The following is a 22353-nucleotide window of genomic DNA, read 5'->3' on the forward strand; positions in this document are numbered from 1 at the left end:
ATGAAGTCACAGCAAACTCCACAATCAAAGAAATGCCTTCAACATTGCAACTTCTGATTATTTTAAACAAGAAAGGTCTTTCCCAAATCAGATTGGATCTTTCTGAAGCAGAAGTTGCAAGTATTAGCCTGGGATGAAATTAGATGGGCCATATACCTTTAGGTCTGTTTTGTTGTCTAGCAGTGGGAGTAAAACCTGAAGTAGTCAAGTAGGTGGCTGAGGCAGTATAAGTCCTGGAAGCTGGCTCCACGTAGCACTGCTTAATAGCAGAATCTGTGGCATTTTCAATGTGGTCATTGCTGCCTCCGTAATGAAAAGTTCTCTTCTGCTTTGAATCGGCTAATGTGAAGTGAGAAAAAGGTGGAAAAACAAGAGAGACAATAAAGCACACCACAGCTAGACACAGGTTTGCCCACCATCTTATAAATGCAGCAAGCAGGCACAGAACAGTGGCACAAAATATGCAAGCTGTCTCAGCAACATTTGTTATCAGAGATGAAATATTTGGGGACAGTCTGGTATTGTAGCTAGACTAAGAGGGAGGAGATCCAAGTTCACATATCTGCTCAGCCATACAGCTCACTGGGTGACCTTAGGCCAGTCACTATCTCTCAGCCTAACCTACCTCACAGGGTTGTTGTGAGGATAACACAGGAAGGTGGAGAATCATGTGCAGCACCCTGAACCTCTTCTAGAAATGGTGAGAGGGAAATGTAATGACCAAAATGCATTCAGTTTTACAACCAGTTTAGTAAGGATCTGGTGAGTGAGATCAAAGAAGAGGAAACATTTTATACATAGTCATGAGAGGAACACTAGAAATTCTTCTAAGGCACATTTACTTGGAATTAAGCTCTACCGAACTCAGTGGGATTTAGTGCAAGTAAGCATGCATTGGACCAGATTGTACAAATGCCATTCCCGCCCAATGTTGCATATGCTCAACAGTGACCAAATGTGCACACCTGTGGGTCACCAAAAATGGATGAAAGGTAATGTTCAATGTATAGGACTGGGGGCTGTGACTGCCAGCAACAATATAGTGTGGCATCCCTCTTTTTCAGGACAATGGTTTCCAGTGCCGGATTAGTTAGGTTGAAAATTTCACTTGTAACTACCCCCTAAACCACTACATGCTGAAATTATCTGGTACAGTAATGAGGAAGAGTTCATTAAATAAAAAGAGAGCTTGTATGCCTTGGTGCCCAGGGGACAAAAGAAACCAACAAAAAAGGAGCAATGTGCAGATCCAACTCTTTTAAAATTAGTGCTGATGAGAAGCAAGTTTCCATGTTCCAACTGCTTTCTAGAGCGACTCTCCATGAACAATGGCACCAACTTCGTGAAAGGAAAAAGGCTGCGGCACAAGAAACAAATGGCTGGCACAGACAACAGAAAAAAAGCAGTTGGTACACAAGACACAGGTTAGTTACAAAGTGGATCAGAGAAAGTCTGAGAAAAGTGGCGTGCAACTGTTGTGTGTTTCTCAAAAGTTACCTCCACGTAAACATAGGGTGCAATGGCAGAGGCTGTGCACGCTGCCACTTCCTGGACAGCAAGCCCCATGGCCCAGATTTCAGAAACTCCCAGAGCCACCCATGCAAATAGTTATGGGAGCCTATATTTAGCTAAAGCCAAAAAGGCTGGAATTTAATATTCTCTGTTAGGCCAGAAGAGAAAAGCCACCCATCCCATGCTAATATCACAATGCATTACAAGGTGGGAGGGGGGAAGCAGAGGAAAGATCATTTAGAGCCATTCACTCTTTGACTAATGTCTGCTAGGCACCTACATGTTAAAAAACAGGCATCTGTTGAATACAGAATGGATTGGAACTATTAACTCTGATGAAGGGCACATACCACTTAGTGACAGCTTGCTAAAGATAGCAGCTCATACTGGTGACAATTTGCCATACATTATAGTGATTAGAGCTATGGCCTGTACCACCCACTCCTTTCTTCCAACAAATAAGTCTGATGTAATAGAAATTAATTACAATGGCATTTGTTCACCACTGAACTGAGCATCAATTTCACTGTGTCTTTTGACAGTACAGTTTCCCCAGTCTTTCCTAAAAATGACAGATTAAGTTAATGTATCCGAAACATTACAATGTTAAATTTTCTTTGCAGACAGAAAGTATTACCCTATTTCCACATCTATATTGCACACTAGCAGAGAATAGGCAGCCTGCTTGGGAATGGGAGGGGTACTGGAAAATTCTGATAGATTCAAGGAGTCCTTCATATAAAATATGCAGATTTTATTAGCAAATGCATTGTTGGCAACACAGCAACAGCAGTTCATTTCCACATTTGGACAGAACAGGAAGCACATCTGTGATTGCAAAATGTTACTGAAGCACACAACAAGTTCACTTACTTAAGATGTGCACCAACCGCCAACAGCACTGTAAACATATGGGCACTGAATGGCATGGGTCTCTTTAAAGTGTACTGCAGTGAAGAAAAGCTCCAGAGTGTGCAATTAGGATTCTTCATCTTATTGGGGGGATGAAAAATGTAGTCCGTGTCAACTTGATCTGGTCTTGAATTTAGTTTGTATCACTGATAGGCTGAGCGTCTATGATTGTGTGTGTTTATAGAAGTTATAGATTTGATTTTTTTAAAAAATCAGGAAAGTAAGTGATAAGAGAAAGTGTTAGAGATCTCCCGTTTCCGAGAAAGAAAGTGGCTCATTAGGAGAGGATGGGATGTCAGAAGACGACCAGAACCAGAGACGATTAGAGAGAGGCGGATGATTCGATGGAGACTTAGGAGACTTTTCTTTGGGCTTGCTTGTGCTTCTCAAAAAGGCAATCTTTTTGCGTTGACCAGCTAATTATCACCCAGAGATCCCAAAAAGAAGAAAAAAAAGTAACAGAAATAACTAAAATGTATTTTAAACTGAGAGAGCAGCTAAACATGAAAAAGGATTGAATTATCTCTACAGCAACAGTAAATCAGATTAGGAACCAGAAAGAACAATGCACAACAGTAATCTCTAGTCTCTAATTAAACATACATTTACACAGAGACACTTCTGTTTTATTTATTACCTGTACCATAGTTCAAAAACAGTACTACAAAATTAGATCCCAAATTGACATTTTCTGATCAACAAATTATATGCATGGACTGCAAGCAATAACCAATAGACTTCACATGCATGGTTTTAGTTTATCAAACAGCATTTTAAAGTGGAAAAAGACCTTTTTCTTAGGGATGGTTTCTGCTGACCTAATGTTTGCCACTCCATGCTGCTGATTTGCAGTCACTGAGAGGTACAATTCTTAAAGAACTGTGTCTTCCAGAGGGGTCCATCAAGCAGCAGACTCCAGATACCACACTTCAAAGCTGAAGTTTTGCAGCTTCACAAAAAGCCACAAAAGTGGCTATGGAGCTGATTATACATTGGACCTTTTCAGATGGTTATTGAATGAGATATTACTCACTCCTCAATTTTATTACTCATTTACTTAATGTTATCATGCTTTGGGAAAAGCTGGTTTGTCTGACTCTATCATACAGAAGATGCCTTTAGAAAAATGAAAATGTGCCTAAATGTGACTCCATACTTAGGATGCTTCTGTAAACTGATGTGAAACCAACATGTTAACCATGATGCACCATCAGATGTTGCTTTTGCTGACACATGTACATGTGCTGGAAGATAGAAGCCGCAGCTTCTTAATACAACACAAACCACATGCTTATGCAGTGAAAAATCTCTGAGTCAAATGATCATGCATTGTTTATTTACAAGATTTATGCCCCACCTTTCCTATGCCAAGGCAAATGCCCAAGACGACATTATGTCTGTGTACCAATTTATTATCAGAAGTGTGTAAATTGTAAAGTAGTTCAAAGTATCTTTGATCTCTGTGGGACTTGAGTGCAAAGAAATCACCAAAAATTTCACAAATAGGCCATAGGCCCAACTCCCTTGGTCAAAACCTTATTCCTTTTCATCTCCTTTCATCTCACTGTACTATGAATATTAGCATTACATGCATACAATTACTCTTAGATACATCTGCACAATATAGAAACAGAGTATTCACAGTAATTTCACTGTCCTTAATTCCTTGTCATACTTATCCCTCTGTAAAATCAATTACTCCAGTTTTGTACTGAGAAAGAGCAGATTGCAAAATGGATGGTACCAGCCAACACCATGTCTATTATGATGTAACTATAAACCCTTTAGTTTCTTATACCCTGGATCTAGGTTGCCATTTCTTTTCTATGTGCTCCCTCTGCTGTTATCAAGCTAAACCACACACTTCAAAAACAGAAAGTATTGAGTTGTGCTTAATAGAGTGGCTTTATAGATGAAAGATTTATTTTCTTCATGGAAAGCTCCCATAAAGCAACTAATTCCCAGGCAATTAGAGATGTTCTTATCAGGTAAAGTTTAAGACATTAAAAAAACATAAGTTCATAAGAATGAAAAATACACAAAACTCTCTTGCATAAGATACGTGACAATAGCACTGTTCAGTCTAGAAATTTATTTACTGGTTCACTATATTTACAGGCTGCTTTTCAGTCATAATGGCTCCCAAGGCCATTTATAACTAACACAATTCAAATCTAAAATCAAACTAAAAGGCAAATAGTCTAACCAAATATAAAGAATGACAGAACAATTAAAACGCATCATAAAAATAAGCAAACATAGCTTGCTTATCACTGTGCCTTCAGCAATCAGATTAAGGTCTGAGACAGAGTGACAGAATCCCTGGTTTGCACAAGTCCAGCTCTTCCAGGCTGAAAGGGTTAACAGAGGATCTGCAGAGATGGCACTGCTCTTTCGCTTATGCTTAATAATTGGGAGACAGCAAAGTGAGACTCAACACACTACAGCCTTGCTCCTGTATGCTTGAAATTACCACTAGCCTCTTTTACCAGGCACTGGTTTGGATTGTAATTTCCATAAGCAGAATTTTGCGCATGGAAAAGTTCCCTGCCTCTCCACTCCCCTCTCCTCCAAATCTGTTTTTGCCCTCCCAGAACAGTGGATCTGCGACAAGAATCAGCAAATAATCCCTTGATAACTGTCTTTGGGTTACACACGAGCTCCTTAGATAGCAAACCACTATCAACATGCTTTTGAGTTTCTTTTCTCAGCATGACAAGACACAAACCCTTGCTTTATTTGCACCAAAAAGTAAGTACTCGTCACAGTTCTGAAACTAATAATACAAATTTCTCCTTCAACCTTCATCTTTTCTCCACAAGGTGGCTACTAGGCTACCTCCCATATTGAGGACACCAACTTTGTCTTGATAAAATATCAACTAGTGTTTTAGCTTTTTTGCCTGTTTTAAATGTCATATGCTTACTTCTCCAATGGAACTTAGATGTGCTTTGGTTTGAATTGTGCTCTTAATTTTTTCTTAAGTAGCAAGTCTCGCTTGCGCAAGGTGATCTTGCATGAAACTTTTAGCCAGTTAAGTCCACCACCACCTACCTTTGCTCAGTGATCCATTATTATGTTCTCTGCTTTCCGCCGAGTTGGGTTCTGCAGAGGTGTTTTCCATATTTTCCTGCTGCTTGGGCAGCTGGGAGGGAGATGACCCAGCCGTCTCTGTGCTTTCTGAGTGCCAGGGAGGGCTCTCCGCTGAGGATTTCAACCTCTCTCTTGTAGCCTCTTTCTTTGGTTTGATGAGTTTTACCAGGGCTCTAGCTCCTATCCAATGGTTTTTCCTGTTGTTGGCAGATTTGAATAGGGAAAAGATGAGCTACATCAATAACTCTTCTCATTTCCATTTTAGCACACCATAAAATCTTCCTTACTGTCTATCAGAATGTACTAACCAGAATGGCTGGAACTGGCACCAGAATGCTGATTGATAAACATTACTCCAATTTTGCAACTACAACGTATGAACAGGGTGTGACAAGGATTCTCAAAACATTGTCTATGAAAGAATGCACAAATATCAATGAAATTCTCAAACTAAATAGCAGTGATTGTCACCACTTTATCACAACTTTTCTGCTTTTTGAGATATTGCACTGTACCCTAAGATGGTCATGATCTGGAACAAAAACACCTTAGGATACAAACCCAGACTTAATGGAACACAAAAGGCATTTTCAAATTTTTATTTATTTGTGCATAAGACTGGCTTACATAAGTGTCATTTTAGCTTGAGAAAAAAAACTTACTTTTTCGGCACAGGATCATAAAATTTATATTGATCCATTATTTTTTCCTCCAGCTTTTCTTTGTGTCTCCTCAAAGCGTTTAGTTTATCACTGTAGAAAACAAAGACAGGGAAAATTAGCACTTAAGGGTGTAGCTTGCTGGGAACTGGGTATAATTAAAAATTGAACTATAATAAATTTCCTGGAGAAGAAAAATCAGACTCCCAGAGGGCAAGGTCTTGAGTGATGAAGAGTCCTTCTGAGGCAGGACCTATCACACAGCAGAAGCAATTAATGTTATGATTAAGCTTTTTAGCAGTCTTAGCAGAGTAAACATCACAAAGCCAAGTTTCAAATGCAGACAAGAGAGTGAGTGGTATAAACCAGAATTCTGAAATACTAATACTCTCAGAAAGTGGATTTTAGGGTTCTGTTTCATTTTGAAGAGTATGAGCTAAAATACCTGTATGTTTAAGTCAACCAAAGTGCGACAAGCACTAACGTCATGTTAGTATGATTTAACTTTATATATAGCTTGCCTGTGCTTCTGGACCATAGTTCTGATGTTAGGCCCTTCATGCAGTTTTATAGTCAAACACTTGCCCAGTAAATTCTTCTAGGCAAGTAATTTGGCTAGATTCACCAAGTTTCTGTTTTATAAATATGTAGGCACACCATGGCTGGGCAGGCTGAAATTAGTTGCACTTATCCACAAGACTATCTTTGCATATGCTCTGTTGTCTTCAAGGGTCCTGCATTATACCATCATTATGGCGGGATTCAAGCAGTGCTTCAGCTTTTACTGGGTCAACCAGGTGAACCTGCAGCCACTGTCCAGAAGACTACTTCTGATGTATCTAAGTGCTTCCAGGACCCAGCAGGACTTGCAAATAACTACATGACTTACTACAAATCACTTTTTCAAATTTTCCCAGGTTTCCAAAGCAGGTTGAGCGGGAGGCTTCTTTGGACTTTGAAGTCCAAAGCCTTGTTGGGGAGCAAGTGGTGTGGTTCTTTGGTTGGTGGCAGATGGTTGCCTATAAGAATACTGCCTCATCAGGGAGATCTATGGCAACTGGTTAACAACAAAAACAAGTGTTTATACCTTCTTCTCGTATTTCTCTGATCAAAAACAATGTGTTCAATACAACTGAGTTGCTCTGTATTTGAATACTTGAATACTTGTATCTGTATTTGAATACTTGGCTCTCATCCGTGTGCATATATTTTCATACCCTACTGTGCCTTCAGGAGTAAGACTTGGAAATGGAAAAGGTGCAAAAGAGAGCGACTAAGCTGATTACGGGGCTGGGGCACCTTCCTTATGAGGAAAGGCTACGGCGTTTGGGCCTCTTCAGCCTAGAAAAGAGACGCTTGAGGGGGGACATGATTGAGACATACAAAATTATGCAGGGGATGGACAGAGTGGATAGGGAGATGCTCTTTACACTCTCACATAATACCAGAACCAGGGGACATCCACTAAAATTGAGTGTTGGGCGGGTTAGGACAGACAAAAGAAAATATTTCTTTACTCAGCGCGTGGTCAGTCTGTGGAACTCCTTGCCACAGGATGTGGTGCTGGCGTCTAGCCTAGACGCCTTTAAAAGGGGATTGGACGAGTTTCTGGAGGAAAAATCCATTATGGGGTACAAGCCATGATGTGTATGCGCAACCTCCTGATTTTAGGAATGGGTTAAGTCAGAATGCCAGATGTAGGGGAGAGCACCAGGACAAGGTCTCTTGTTATCTGGTGTGCTCCCTGGGGCATTTGGTGGGCCGCTGTGAGATACAGGAAGCTGGACTAGATGGGCCTATGGCCTGATCCAGTGGGGCTGTTCTTATGTTCTTATGACTTTTAATACCCACTTTGCTTAGACTGTGCAAAGCGATCACAAAGCAGCTCAGAAGCATCCTTTGCTTTCTGAATTGTTTTATGCCTACCCTGACGTGACCCATTGGGAACAGAGACATCTTTTGAAGACACCCCATTTCTTTTTTCATGCATCAGTATTAAATTTCAATTATTAAATTAAATTTTAAATTAAATTTCCCATACATCAGTATTAAATTTCATGATCTGGAAAAATAAAGAAAATAGTTGCTCTTACATGTATTGTTTCTGTTCCTCATGATATTGTTCCTTGTTCTCCATGTTCTGCTCCAACAACATCTGGTTTTGCTGACTGAGCATCTGAATCTGACTTAGGAGATGATGATTCTCTTCTTCCAAGTTTCCTTTTAGTCGAGCAAGTAGCTATTTAACAAACATTATCACAGGTGAATTTTCTTTGTGTGCATTACCCATTCGCTGTCAATACAATGTGAAACTCTGGACAAGGAGGAACTAAGCCTAGGACTCAACTTCAATCTGCAATGACAGCTGGAAACTAAATTCATCAGCGATGTGGTGTATGTCAAACCTGCTACTATTGGGACTAGGTTGTGCACGCATAATTCTATCCCACTAAAAGCTAAACCAACCATGATGGCAGCATAACCCAAATGGGCTCACGCCAAATCTCTACAAAGCAAGTAGGAGTACTTTAAGGAATGGCAAGGATCCATTTTGCCCCTGTTTTTCCTCCTGCCAAAAGAAAAGCAATTTATAAAAGCATTGTGGGGAGGGAGGGCAGGCGGGCAAGTAAGCGAATGGGGCCTGCTATGCTGTAGCACAGAAATGCTCCTTTCCTGGAGCATATTTTTCCTGGCTGGAGATCAAGCATGCATGGGGGGGGGGGAATATGTCAGACAAAAAAAAACTCCCCATGCCCTGGGCATGGGCTAGCCCCAGCCCTAGCGAGATGAGGAGGAACTATCTCCCTCATGAAGAGATTTGTAGAACTCAAAAGCTTGCTGTTAAATATGGTATTTAGGATAAACCAAAAGCATCATAAGAACAGCCCCACTGGATCAGGCCATAGGCCCATCTAGTCCAGCTTCCTGTATCTCACAGCGGCCCACCAAATGCCCCAGGGAGCACACCAGATAACAAGACGACCTGCAAGGCCTCCTGGGAATTGTAGTTTAAGAACATAAGAACAGCCCCACTGGATCAGGCCATAGGCCCATCTAGTCCAGCTTCCTGTATCTCACAGCGGCCCACCAAATGCCCCAGGGAGCACACCAGATAACTACTGTAATGCCCCAGATAACAGACCAGTAATCACACTACTTTCAGATGTGGATAGGGCACCATCTCATCCCTTCAGGCAGCAAAACAGCATGGGCCAGACCTGCATCATATATAATTTGGCCCTGAAATTCCTGGCAAAAAAGTTTCATTGAACAATGCTCGTCGTGTTTAATATTGACTCAGATGGACCAACGGTAATACAGGACAGCTTCATATGAGTCTTTCTGATCCACCACCATATCCTATACAGCTTACCTCACAGTGGTTGTCCAGTTTGGTCAAGGAAATGTCCATAGTCTGATGCTGCTCCTTTAACTCATCGTAGCGAGCTTGCCAACGATTCAGTTCTAGCTGGGAATTATTCAAGGAAGTTTTCAACTCCTTAGTGTGGCTATGAAGCCCTTCGTATTCTACTTTGAGTTGGTTGTGTAAGAAATTCATCCTAAACGGAAAAAGCCAAACATTGTACCACTTCTCCAAGAAACTAACTGAAATGTTAAGCCAACCAATGTCCTTGAATAACACAGGTCCAAACACTTTTTGCTGTTTAAAAGTTAAACCTGAATGGTTGGTTGGCAACCTTCAGTCTCGAAAGACTATGGTATAAGCCTACAGCACCTGGTATTCCCATGCGGTCTCCCATCCAAGTACTAACCAGGTCTGACCCTGCTTAGCTTCCGAGATCAGATGAGATCAGGCACGTATTCTTGGGTATATTTGGAATGCTGAATTCAAAAATGGCATTGCTTTTCCTCAACTGGCTCTACGTAGTTTTGGGGGTATGACATAATCACCTTATACACCGATTCAGAGCCCAATCCTGTGCTTGGTGGCATGGCTTCGTGCCACCAAGCACTGTTGCAAATGTGCCTTATGGCACGTCTGCAAGCCTCTCTGCTGGGCTCCTGCGTGTGCGAGCCCAGCGCCAGCCAGTGTACTATATTTTTAGGTTTTAACGTACAAGCACCATCCAGGAAATATTTTATTGAAGGGCAGGATATACATTCTTAAAACAAGTAAATTATTACACAGTGTGTGTAACAACAATAATCATGGGGTTAGTGAACAACAGAAACTCTTGTTCTTTCAAAGACAAACAGAATTTTGCATCACTCTTAGCAACGCTGCAAAAAATATGTTTTTTGGGCATTAAGCTTCCACATCAGCCTTACTAAAAGTGAAATATTTGAGAGGGAGTGTAGGTTTCCTTGGTAAAAAATTTTTACAAGTTCCCATTTGTACCCTATTACATTTAATGTGGAAAACGCAATTATGCCCTGCCTTGCACAAGGTCATCACTGTGAATGGTGCTTCTGTGTTTTACAAATAGCAGTGAAATTGCTTTTATGTCAGCTTTATTATGTGACATTTCTATTGTTCCCTAATACCATAGCAACATGCTGCAAGTTTCTAAAGTTCTACCTGTGATTGGGAAAAACATATCGGGGTGCAATAGAAGAAAATGAAATACAACATTCAACAATGTGAAGAAAAAATGTTAATATCTCCATCCACACTAAAGTGAAAATATAACAATGGTATGTATCAAAATTTTACAGATCATTATCTATTGTTTATATGGGGTAAAAAGGACAGGGACGAACACTTAAGAAAAAAATTAAACCTAAAAGAACAGGTGAGTAATAAAGCTGGGTTATCTATATCTGACATTGGACCATAAACAGACTAGCATACACAGAGCTGTAGGAGCAGAATAAGTCCACAAGCAGAATGGAGAGATCCCTAAGTGGGCAGAGATTGCTTCTGGGTTACATGAATGCTAGAATGCTCAACTACTGGGACACCCTGGACTGATACAAGATCAAGTCACATTGCCCCAGGTACATTTAAAAGTCAGCTATTATTTCAAAGGATGGGTACCTTTCCAGCTCTTCTCTCAGCTGCTGGTTCTCTGCAGTTGTGGCTGTGCTTGCTCTCTTTTCTTGCTGAAGAACTTCTTTTTCCGTTTTTAAAACCAGTTCCAGCTCTTCTAGTTCAGCTTTGTATTGCATCAAGCTATTGTACCTGCATGGAAGAAATAAAAGAAATATCTTTTGGGGCACAATCCTATGTCTGTCTAGTCAGAAGTAAGCCCATTGAATTCAGTGGGGTTACTCACAGGAAAGTGTGCATAGGATTGCAGCCTTATTGTTTAAACGAAACACACTGTATTATGTACAGTTCTTTATGGAAGGAGCAGCTACTCAATTTTCAGCAAATCAATCCATCCAGGAAGCTCTGTGTGCTCCCAGAGATCCTCTGACCATTAGGAGTGATTTTTTAGTGGCAGAAGCACAGGGGGCTGCTGAGAGGAAGGGGAAAGGATTCTTCATGTGAGCTTCCTTCCTCTTGTACAAATATCCAGCTCTATTATCTGTGAACATGTGCAAGTTGATATTCAAGGCACAGTAAAATAAAGTGGGCAACCTTCTACCTAGAGATTATATAAAACACCTACCGTTCTCCCATTTCTTTGTGCTCCAGGTCAAGATTTTTGTGCAGTGCTTTCAGGCAGCTGTGCTGCTTTATCAACATTTCATATTCCGCCGACTGCCTTTCGTGCAGCGAGGCCAGATGCTCGTGGTCTTGAAGGAGGGATTTGTACTCGCCTTTCAGCTGCTCTTTCTGCTTCAATAAATTGTCATATTCATTCTCCTTAGCCAGGTGCTGGTTTTGGAGGAGAGTATTCTGGGCCATCAGGGAGGCACTTTGGGAGTTCAGGGTTGAATTCTCCACCTAAAGAAAATTGTATTGGTACACATGTACTCCATGGGAATGTGGTAGACAGAGCATACAAAGAAAAGCTCTCAAGTCAGAGCTTCTGTTGAAATCTTTTTATTCAGTCAGATTTTATTCAAAAAAATTTTTTGAGTGGAATGAACAGTGCCCTTTCACAAAAGATTAATACTATATTTCGGTTCCCAAGATGTTATTCATTTCAACAAGCACCAAAAGCAAACACGGGGGTCTAGTAGTCAGATTAGAGATCTAATGTGGTATAGTGTTTACAGTGTTAGGACTGGGGAGGTTAAGTTCAAACCCATGTGAAACATAGTTATGATGCTCACTGGATGTCCTTGGGCCAGTCACTGTTTCTTACCCTAATCTACCTCATAGGTTGTTGGGGGGAGTGGAAGAGCACTATACACTGCCCTGAGTTCCTTGAAGCAAGGGCTCAGTGAAGAAATGAAAATGGACAGGGAGGAGTTCAGAAGCTTTCTAATTCCAACTGTAATATAATTAGAACATTTTTGGAGAAGATTATGGTTTTTGAAAGAATTCCACCTCTTCTGGTCCTAGTGCCATTCTTGCCTCTCTGGTCCAATCTTTCACAGTAGAAGAATGTGGCATGGTTTGTCTAAGCAATTTGAAAACCAAGCAACCAACCAAGCATGTCTTAATGATATCTCAAAGATAGTACCTATGGGTTCACATTTCCTCCTTGTTTGTGGCAGGTTGCAGTCTAAACTATGTGAAAGAACACAGGTCGTTTCCTCATGGCAAAAGGTAAAACTGAAGGCCCCGCTGTAAAAGATCTCTAAGGCCCTTTCAGTTCTAAAATTCATGAACTGTAGCAATCCACAGGGAATCTAATGATCAGGACGGAACTTCAGCTGGCTCACAGCACAAAGTCATAATTGTTATTTGCCACAACACTAAGAATTCCAAGAGAGTTCTGGCTTTATTGTTTAATGAACAGTATGCCCAGAAGAGGTTGACAGGTGTTTTCTCTTATTCAGCAAAGAAGAAGGCAATCATAATATTGCAATTATGTAATTGCACTCTTGGATTTCATTCAATGTTTAAAAACTGTTCTGTTTAATTTGTTCATAGTGCCAAAACCCCAAACAGAATATGGAACCCAAACACTTCCCAGTTGTCAAGAGAAAAGATTTATATCACTTTCACTGATTTGGGGTGTATGTGTGGAACGGTAATTTTTATATTCTGCAAAATTAAAACCCAAAGTGAAACATGCAATGCTAGTTTTCTGTTCACAGTAAAATAAGCCGCCAAAAAGGTTTTGAGTAGAGGTGCATATGGCATTTTCTGACCTGGAGTCTGGCTGTTTGTGTTTGCATTGCAGTGTTGTGCTCTTGCAGGAAGACATTTTGCTTCTGTAGTGTCAGGATCTGATTATTGAAGGAGGTGTTCTGTGTTTCCAAGTGTCTCAGTTGTTCCTTCAGAAGCTTCTTCTCTGCATGCAAAGCAGCATTCTGATAGAGAAACAGAGTTGAAAAGATGGGAGAAAATATAAAGAACTACTCATTCAAAGGTCAACTCTCCCCTTACCCCCACAAAGGGGTTCTATATTCCATTTGAAATATCAACACAAATATTTCATCATCAAGTTATTGACCACATATGGGTCCATGGTGAATATTATAGATGGAGGAAGGAAACAATTACAAGGACTCCAATCCATCTGTCTTTCCTACCAGAAATGAGCAGCGATGTAACCAGAAAGACAAATATGGTGTGAAACAGCGCTATATAATTAAAGTTAATGTTGGAAATTGGCACTGATTGGCCCTGTGCTTCCCAGAATGCACTGCTTTCATTGGTTATAGCAGCTGTCAATCAGGCCAGGACAGAGTGCTGTAATGAATCTAAAGCAGCCATTTTCAACCACTGTGGCACACTGGTGTGCCGCGAGTGGTTCACAGGTGTGCCACAGGAATTTGGGGGAAGATCATTTATTAGTAAGGCCAATGGGGCTGTGAGTCCTCCACTGGTAGCATGGTGTGCCTTGTCAATTGGGAAAAACCTGAAGGTGTGTCTTGATAATTTTAGTGCCTTGACAGTGTGCCATGAGATGAAAAAGTTTGAAAATCACTGATCTAAAGGATCAGAGTGCTAAAGGAAGATGTATTACTATAATGTTACTGTACGCTCCTGTATAAATCTATGGTATTACCACATTTGGAATAGTGTATGCTGATCTGGCTGCTATACCTCAAGAGAGATACTCTTTCCCAGACACAAAAGAGGGCAACCAGAGAAAGTTTCCATTGGAGGAAATTCTACAATGTTTAGGTCTTTTAACTTAGAAAAAAAGATTATTAAGGGGCGGAATGTGATTGAGCCTTAAACAATTATGTATGGTGTGGAGAGACCATTTCTCCCACTCTCACAACACTAGAATTATGGGTCATCCAATGAAACCAATTGGTGGGAGGTTTAAGAATGGAGAAAAGGTGGTACTTCTTGCCCAGCATATAATCAGTCTGTGGAATTCATAGTCACAAGATGTTCAGATGACCATTAGCTTGGATAACTTTAAAAATGGGACTGGAGAAAGTCATGGAGAAAAAGGTGAAGTTGTCATGGCCATGCACTAACTCCAGGTTCAGTAGCAGTAATTAGTAATTAGTAAGCAGTAATTAGTAATTAGCAATGAAGTGTGCCCTTTTTCTTATGCTTGTGGGCTTCTGACAGCTAGAGGGCCACTGTATGAAAAACAATGCAGGACTAGATGGTCCTTTCACCTGATCCAGTCATGTTTTTCCATATATATTTCATACTACCATACATATTCCCTCCCAGTGGGATTAAGGACTACTCCCTCCCTATTAAGATTTTTTGTGAGGGCTAAAGACTTTCCTTTATCACTAAGCCTTCCTTTCTTAGTTGCTTTTGTAGTTCTGAGGCCGTATTCCATATGTTATTTTTTAAATGCTTTTTAATTGCACAATTCTTTATGATAATTTAAGATTATTGAACTTTATATATTGTTCCTATTTTTTGCATGTTACAGTACTATTTTTTTCTCTGTTTTGTATGCTAGCTTGAGTACTCCATTTATTCAGAGGTAAAGGCGGGCTATGCATCATTTATAGCATGATCCTATATGTATTTACTCAGAAGTAAGTCCCACTATGTTTACTGGATTGCAGCCTTAAACAAATATAGCTACACACACATGCACCCACTCCCAGTCAACAAACATTTTGCAGGTTATACATTATCTAGCACAGTCATAAGAAAACGAGTTGGTTTTGTTTTTTTAAAGGACAAAACATACATTCCTTTCCAATTCTATGGCTCTGTCTTTCACTTTCAGAAGCTCCATTGTTGCTTCTCTGTGACCCTTTTCCCACTTTTCCTTTGCTGGAAGACTGGCAACAAAGTTTTCAGCTGATGAATTCTGCACATGTGTTCGATCTTCTTGGCTCTGCTTGAGGCCTTCAAAATCCTTTCTCACCTGTAAGATAAACAAAGCTCTGTCAAATACGGCACTGGAAACTACTTTTTCAGAGACCCCAAAATACTCGATTAAAATCATCCATTGTGGTTGAAAATCCATCTTGGTGCAGTACTCACAATTATACCTGTTTATTTCTGTTTTTTTTCTATTTGCATATCTAATGCTTTTAAAAATCAAAATACTTAGTGAAGAGATTCCACAGATCTTCTAGAATGCCATTTCTTTGCTTGCCAAATACTGCATTTCTGCAATCTAGGGGCTGGACTGAATGATCTCTCAACCTGACCTGACCTGGCCCACCCTTGGGAGGGGATGTGAGAGGGTATCTGCCTACTTCTCACCCAGCTTCCAAGCCCCACTTCTGATATCTATACAGGCTGTAACAATCAAATATGGTTCATGAAATATTTAAACTTTCGCTTGAAATGAGGCTTTCCCCATACCGTATTTAGTTCGTTCTGTAACTGTTGATTCAAATGCAGAAACTCTTGCACTTGGGCCTCCAACAAAGCAATCTTCTCTTCTTTATTAGCTAGTGTTGTCTTTAGCACACTGTCAGTTTTTCTTTCTAGTATCTTGTATTTCCTGTGAGATAATGAGAACATTTGAATAATAGAAAGCATAAACATACTGATGTTTGAGAAATTTCAGCTGTTCTTTCTAAACTTGGAGAATGGATCAACAAGAATATTTGTCTTTTATCAGTGTTGTATTTTCTTAGGATTTGCTCAGGTTGAACACATTAAACTGGGGATGAATAACCTGAACATGCAAAAGGGTGCTGCACTGGAAACAAGACTAGCATTCAGCACACCTGGGCATGCACTACTATCTTTGCAATAGAACTATCAACTCTGACAGTGATGGAGATCACCTACAGATGACACTTCCAACAGCATCAATCACCACCTGGAGGAGAGCAGCATTGATCAACTGCTCAGTGGGGTTGTTGGAGAGAATGAGATGCTTGTGCACAGAGCCCTCTTCTACCTTACAGAGAGGTCTTTGCACATCTCATGCATACAAGTCCACGTGATGATTTCAGTAAGTGCATTCTGTGCAGCTAGTCTGATGCTGACTGGATGGTTTAAGAGAGTTAATCTCTTAGCCTAGTAGTTCCCAAACTGTGCACAGTAGCACCCTGGGGCACCACAGCACACTCACAGAGGCACCATGGAAGAACACCATGACATGAAGTTTGGGAACCTCTGTCTTAGCTCCTGTAGGTTTGACAGTAAGAGTTCAAGAAACTGTTATAGGGCAAATGAACTCCTTTTGCACAGCAACATTAACTGGCTAAAGTATAGGCATGCCCCCTTATCCACGGGGGTACCTTTCTGGAACCCCCCTCCAGATAGCTGAAACAACAGATATGGGCGAGCGCTCATCCCTGTGGTCTGGGGCTTCCTCGGGTTTCCTAATGCCTTATAAGGCATTGACTGGAGCTCTAAAGCTCATGGATGGATGTCCATGGCCTCTGCTGAGCTCAGAAGCTCATCTGAAGGTGAGGGGAGCAGAGTTCCCCTAGCCTCCAGAGAAGGCACGAGCAGGGGAGGTGCGGACCCGATCCACGGATAACTAAATATGTAGATAAGGGGGCCCCCCAGTACCAGTAATTGCATATCAGCATTCCTAGAGAAGTCTTATAGATGTGCAAACAGCTTCCCACAAAAATGTCTAGTTTCTAGAGAAGAAGTGGAGGGAAATTAAGACAAACAAAGGGTGCGGGAAAGCTGTCCATAGCACCATTAGCAGAAGGCTTTCTTCTCACTTGTCGTCGTTGCCATTATCATCCTGAAGCAGCAGTTCCCTGTTCAATCCAAGCTTTTCCAGTTCCTGGTCCAGCTTGTCTACCTCACTAGACAACCTCTGGGTCTTCAACTTCTCAAGAACCAAATCCTGCAAATATCAGCAACTTAATTAGCAAGCATAACAGCAGCAACAGCTGCACGGCATACTTCAACAGAACAACAAAAGGTTTGGGAGGCGCTCAAAATAGCTCCACACAAGACTTCCCTTACATGGGTATTATGAACGTGAATGAACACTATGCAGTCACCACAAGGACAGCGTTAAGATGAGACAAATCACATCTGGCTGTTTTTTTTGTTTGTTTGTTTTTGCTGTGCTATGTATTGGCATGTATACAAATACATGCACTTGTCCCACCCAATATTTTTTCTGGTCAATACAGGAGTGATATTTGTGCAGAAAATTATCAAGTGTGAACAGCCTTTGATTTTCAAACGCAAATGCCACATATATAAAAGGGTCAGTAAATGAATTTCTGGGAATGCACAAGAAAGTGTATGGAAATAATGTGAGATACTGCAGTTTTTAGTTTATTCCCAAGGCTTTAGGTAAATTTAGTCCACTAACTGGCTGCTTTGAACTAATAATTTTGAAGACCACCTTAATTTCCACCCAACCAAGTAAATTCACTAGATGTTGAATCAATCTGCAGTTATAGCTACACTTTGATTAACCTTGCTGTAGACGTGGGATGGTTCCACAATGACTTCGCTCAATCATCTGCTATAAAGATTCTTCTCCAATTAGAATATTAAAGAATTTAGATAGTGCTTGAAACACATAAAGGCTTCATATTAGAATTAACTTCTACAAGCTCTTGTAGCTTTACTCTTTTGAGTTATTGCACAACAAGATAGCAAAGCATGACCCTCATCCTGGGGGTCAGAAATCACAAGGAGGCATCAAGACAATAGCTTTTACATTCCACAAGTCTACAACCACATGATTTTGGGTTACAGGACTGGACCAATCACCTGCAAGAACTGCCATGAGAATTCGGTCTCTCTACTGGCCACAACAAAGTGTAATGCTCCAAATTACCACAAGGTGTCTCCCTAGTTACTCATTAAGATTGTCCGGATGGAACAGATCAAAGATGTTCAATTTTGCTGGACACGTTTCACATACGTTGCATATACGTATATGAACCCCTGCTAACTGGGTAAGAGTCACTTTTCAAGTGGCTACACCTCTTTTATTTAGCAGGGGGAGAGTAACTGGCCCTCCCTACCCCAGCAGTGTGTTTTCTAGTGCCTGTCTGCTGGTGTTCTTTTGCATCTTTTTAGACTGTGAGTCCTTTTGGGACAGGGAGCCATTAGATATTTGATTTTCTCTGTAAACCACTTTGTGAACTTTTGTTGAAGTGGTATATAATAATAATAGCAATAATAATAATAGCAATAATAATAATAGCAATAATAATAATAGCAATAATAATAATAATAATAATAAATGTTTCAGGAAAAGGTAACAAGGTTATTTTACTGACCTCCCTCAAGGTAGCTAGTGTTCTCTTATCAATTGTAACTTGCTTGAGGAGGTCTTTGTTGTCCTTTTCAAATTCTTTCACCTTATTAGAAGAGTCTCTGGACTGAGCCAATTCTTTTTCTAGTGTTCTGTTTTCCTTCTCCATTGTTGCCAGTTTGCCAATGTTCTCATCCAAACTAGCATCTTTCAGCTCCACCTGCTGCCAGAGCCTTTTTGTCTCCTTCTCCAGCATCTTCTTGTCTTTGTCCAACTGGGACACTTCTTGCTCCAGCACTTTCTTCTCCTTTTCCAACCACTCCAGCCGCTTTTTTGAGATCTTCAGTTCCTCTAATTGTCTCTGGAGGGTTTGGCTTTCACTTTCAGCACCTTGGAGTTCTTCCTCCAACTGCTGGATTTTCTTACTGCTGTTCTCCAGGATCTGCTGGAGCCTTTGGTTCTCAGCATTTACACTCTGGTAACTCACTTCCAACCGTTCAGATTTCTTGATCAGCATCTTTAACATGTCAACATTTTTTCTAAGTTCCTCTTTTTCCCTTTCCAGCTCTTTATTTTCTGCCTCTATCTGAGCCATTTTTGCACTGGTAAACCTCACAGTCTCTACCATTCTCCTGAGTTCCAGGTTTTCTTCATCTAACTGCTTGTTATCTTTTTCCAAGCTTTCCAGTCGGATAGAAATGTTGTGCAAGGTATCTAGGGATTTTTTTAGCTTACTGTTCTCTACTTCCAGAACCCCATTTTCTTGCTCAAGAATCTCCACTTTCTCTGTAGTAATTTTCATTGCTGCAACTTTCTTTGTAAGCTGCTCGTTCTCTTTTTCCAGTCGATGAAGCTCTTTGTCCATTTCTTCCACTCTTTCCACGTTTTCTTTAACCTGTTCAAAGTCCTTCTGCAATTGCTTATTCTCAAACTCCAGCTTGCTGACTGTGCTGCTAGTCTCCGTCACGATTTCATGGAGTCTTTTATTTTCCATTTCAATGTCTTTCACTTTGGCTTCGCTACTGGCTTGAGACCTCTGCCTCAGTGACAAAACCACTTGATTGAGATGGTCAGTTTCTTTTTCGAGGTCTTTTATCTACACTCAGGATGGAAAACCAAATGTCAGAAAGTTGTATACATTATCTGCAGATTCCTCACAACACCAAACAAAAATCTGATAAATTGACTATGTTGTAATATTGTAAGCTGCATGTGAAGAGTAGAGATTGTGTTATTGGATCAATAACCCTGTCATTCTGTTTGATCTCATATTTGTTTCAGTCATATCCCACAGGGAATTATATGGGGTTCCCAGGCAATCCCCCATCCAGGTCATGGCCAGACCTCAACTACCTTAATTTTGAAAAGGTGGCTACAACACGTGCCTTCAGGTTGAGACTATTACCTGAACTATGAGACTATACCTCTCAGAGACAGCCAGCACCTTTATGATAGCTACGTCTAGGATAGTCAGACACTATATGCTATGGGGATTGCTGGTGCCAGGAGATGGTAGCCCAAGGATATGTATCCAATGTATGATGGTGCTAGATTCCCGTGTACTATATCATGGCTTAATTTTTAAGGTGGCAGAATTTAGAAGGACAAGATTGTTTCACATGAAAATCCCTTACTATTTGCTCAGAAAAAGGAGCTGCTTGCTTACAAGGATTATGAACGCTATTTAAAAATCCTGTTGGGGAGATCATTTTTAAAGACAACATGGTAATCACTTCCATTTTTATTTTATGATTAGATTGAATAGATGAGGAATGTCAAGCTTGTAACACACACACCTTAAGGTGTGTGTTAAATCCATACCTTAAATCCTTAAATCCAACTTCTATTGGATTTGCTCAAGCGATTCATGAAATAACTGCAGCAAAAGGGCTGCAATACTGTCTGCTCTTTCTAATTTAATCCAGAAGTACCTAACTGCTAACATAGCTCAACTTCTGTATTGCTAAATTGAGTTATGTCCTCTTTTGCCACTCTCTTCCTGCTAATATGTCTAGGTGACCCAAAGGCCAGGATACCAAATGCCTACAGACAGCCAAAGAATGTGTGAATAGGGAAGAATAAACTGCTTCATTTTTGTCTGTGCTTGGCCCCTGAATAAACTTCCTACTAGGAGAAAGGTTCTGTGGCCCTTTAGATTTGGGAACCAACATGGCTTCCCAAATTTCCAAATGGACAAGCCTTTGAATATTTGCAAGTAATGCAAATTGCCCTCTTTTTGCACCTGTCTCTCTTTGTCTGCCTTTAAGGTTTCCATCATGCCTTGAAGCTCCTCCTTCTCTTTTAGAAGCTCCTCACTTAAAGTCTCCAAGTCTTGGTTACTTTGCTTCTCTCTTTCAATCTGGTTTTGCAGCTTCTCAATCTGCATAGAGAAAATTACCACAATAATTCATGTACAAGCCTGAACAAACATTGTTCTCACATAAAAACATTATGGGAAAGCAAATACATTTAATTTTGTCCATTCATTGATACCAATGCCAGAGTAACAAGTCTAGACAAAGTGGTGTTTTTTTCTTTTTCTCTCCAGTCAGCAAACAGTCATTTATAGAGATAAAAAAGTTTTCCCCTGCAAGAGTGCCAAATGTTTCACTCCAGTTTTCAGGAGAACGTCAGAATTATTTCAGGGAAGAGATTAACCCAAGAATGTCCAACACTAAAAACTAAAGAGTTCTGTCTCTCTCGAGTGCCTAAAGCCAGGATGTTTCAGAGGAGGGGTTCAGACACATCACGGGCTGCCATGCATGCGCCACGATCCTCTTGTGCTGCACCTTATCCAAAGGACACTTCCTTTCACTGTGGCACTGACTGCTCTAGTAATTACCCTGAGTTTCAAAAAAAAAAAAAAAAGCACCCCTCATCTAATGCTGCTTCCCAGCAACTAGTATTCATTGATATACAGCCCCTATACATGGAAGTTCCACTTATCTGTTATGACTAGTACTGCTCTTCTATATATGTGTCTAGCCCCCCCTTAGATTAATCATGTATGTTTTATGCTTATATTTCAAATTGTATTTTTATTGCGTGCTATTCAGAGCTTCAGCTGGAGAGTGAATAATACATTAATGAATAAATATTTCATTTTGTGCTTCTTAGCCTATATCTGATTGGTATTAATTCTGATGTTATGATAATCTGCACTATAAATCAATACATAATAAAGTTAAAAATAAAGCAAGGAGAGGAGCAACATGACTACATGTCAATCTCGGCTTCAGTCTATTCAAGAGCATAACAGGCTCTTGAACCTGGTCCAGAACCTGGAGGAATTGTAGGTGCTACCACACAGGTCTGCTCAAATGGGGGAGCAGCAGAAAAAATCATATAGGGGACAGGAAGGGAGGAAAATTCTAAACCAGTGGTAGAAGGGGAGTAATGTTTACTGCAAACTTCACAAAGCATGTTCAGCAATTGCCTGGCATTTGAGCAAGCCTATTCAAATTATTATTTGTGTATGAAATAAGCCAATTAAATCACACAAAATACTTCTGCAATTTGATCCATGCTTCTGAATGAACTAGCCACTCATCCAATCATTGGCAAGGCTATCACTG

General features: G+C 40.5%; 1 protein-coding gene across 1 annotated transcript in view; it reads right to left on the bottom strand.

The window, feature by feature from the left end:
• Positions 1-22353, bottom strand: part of CCDC88C (coiled-coil domain containing 88C) — a 127779-nt gene that overhangs the window by 6138 nt on the left and 99288 nt on the right. Inside the window, exons 14-26 of the mRNA XM_066612161.1 lie at positions 21021-21158; positions 18804-19874; positions 17274-17401; positions 15946-16087; positions 15320-15499; positions 13350-13511; positions 11753-12030; positions 11176-11319; positions 9550-9736; positions 8270-8415; positions 6180-6269; positions 5479-5714; positions 157-339 (exon numbers count right to left, since the gene is read on the bottom strand). Coding sequence (XP_066468258.1) covers positions 157-339; positions 5479-5714; positions 6180-6269; positions 8270-8415; positions 9550-9736; positions 11176-11319; positions 11753-12030; positions 13350-13511; positions 15320-15499; positions 15946-16087; positions 17274-17401; positions 18804-19874; positions 21021-21158 — 3085 coding nt within the window. The remainder of the gene's footprint in view (positions 1-156; positions 340-5478; positions 5715-6179; positions 6270-8269; positions 8416-9549; positions 9737-11175; positions 11320-11752; positions 12031-13349; positions 13512-15319; positions 15500-15945; positions 16088-17273; positions 17402-18803; positions 19875-21020; positions 21159-22353) is intronic.

Source organism: Tiliqua scincoides, chromosome 1 (genome assembly GCF_035046505.1).
Source record: "Tiliqua scincoides isolate rTilSci1 chromosome 1, rTilSci1.hap2, whole genome shotgun sequence".
NCBI classification, from domain to species: domain Eukaryota; kingdom Metazoa; phylum Chordata; class Lepidosauria; order Squamata; family Scincidae; genus Tiliqua; species Tiliqua scincoides.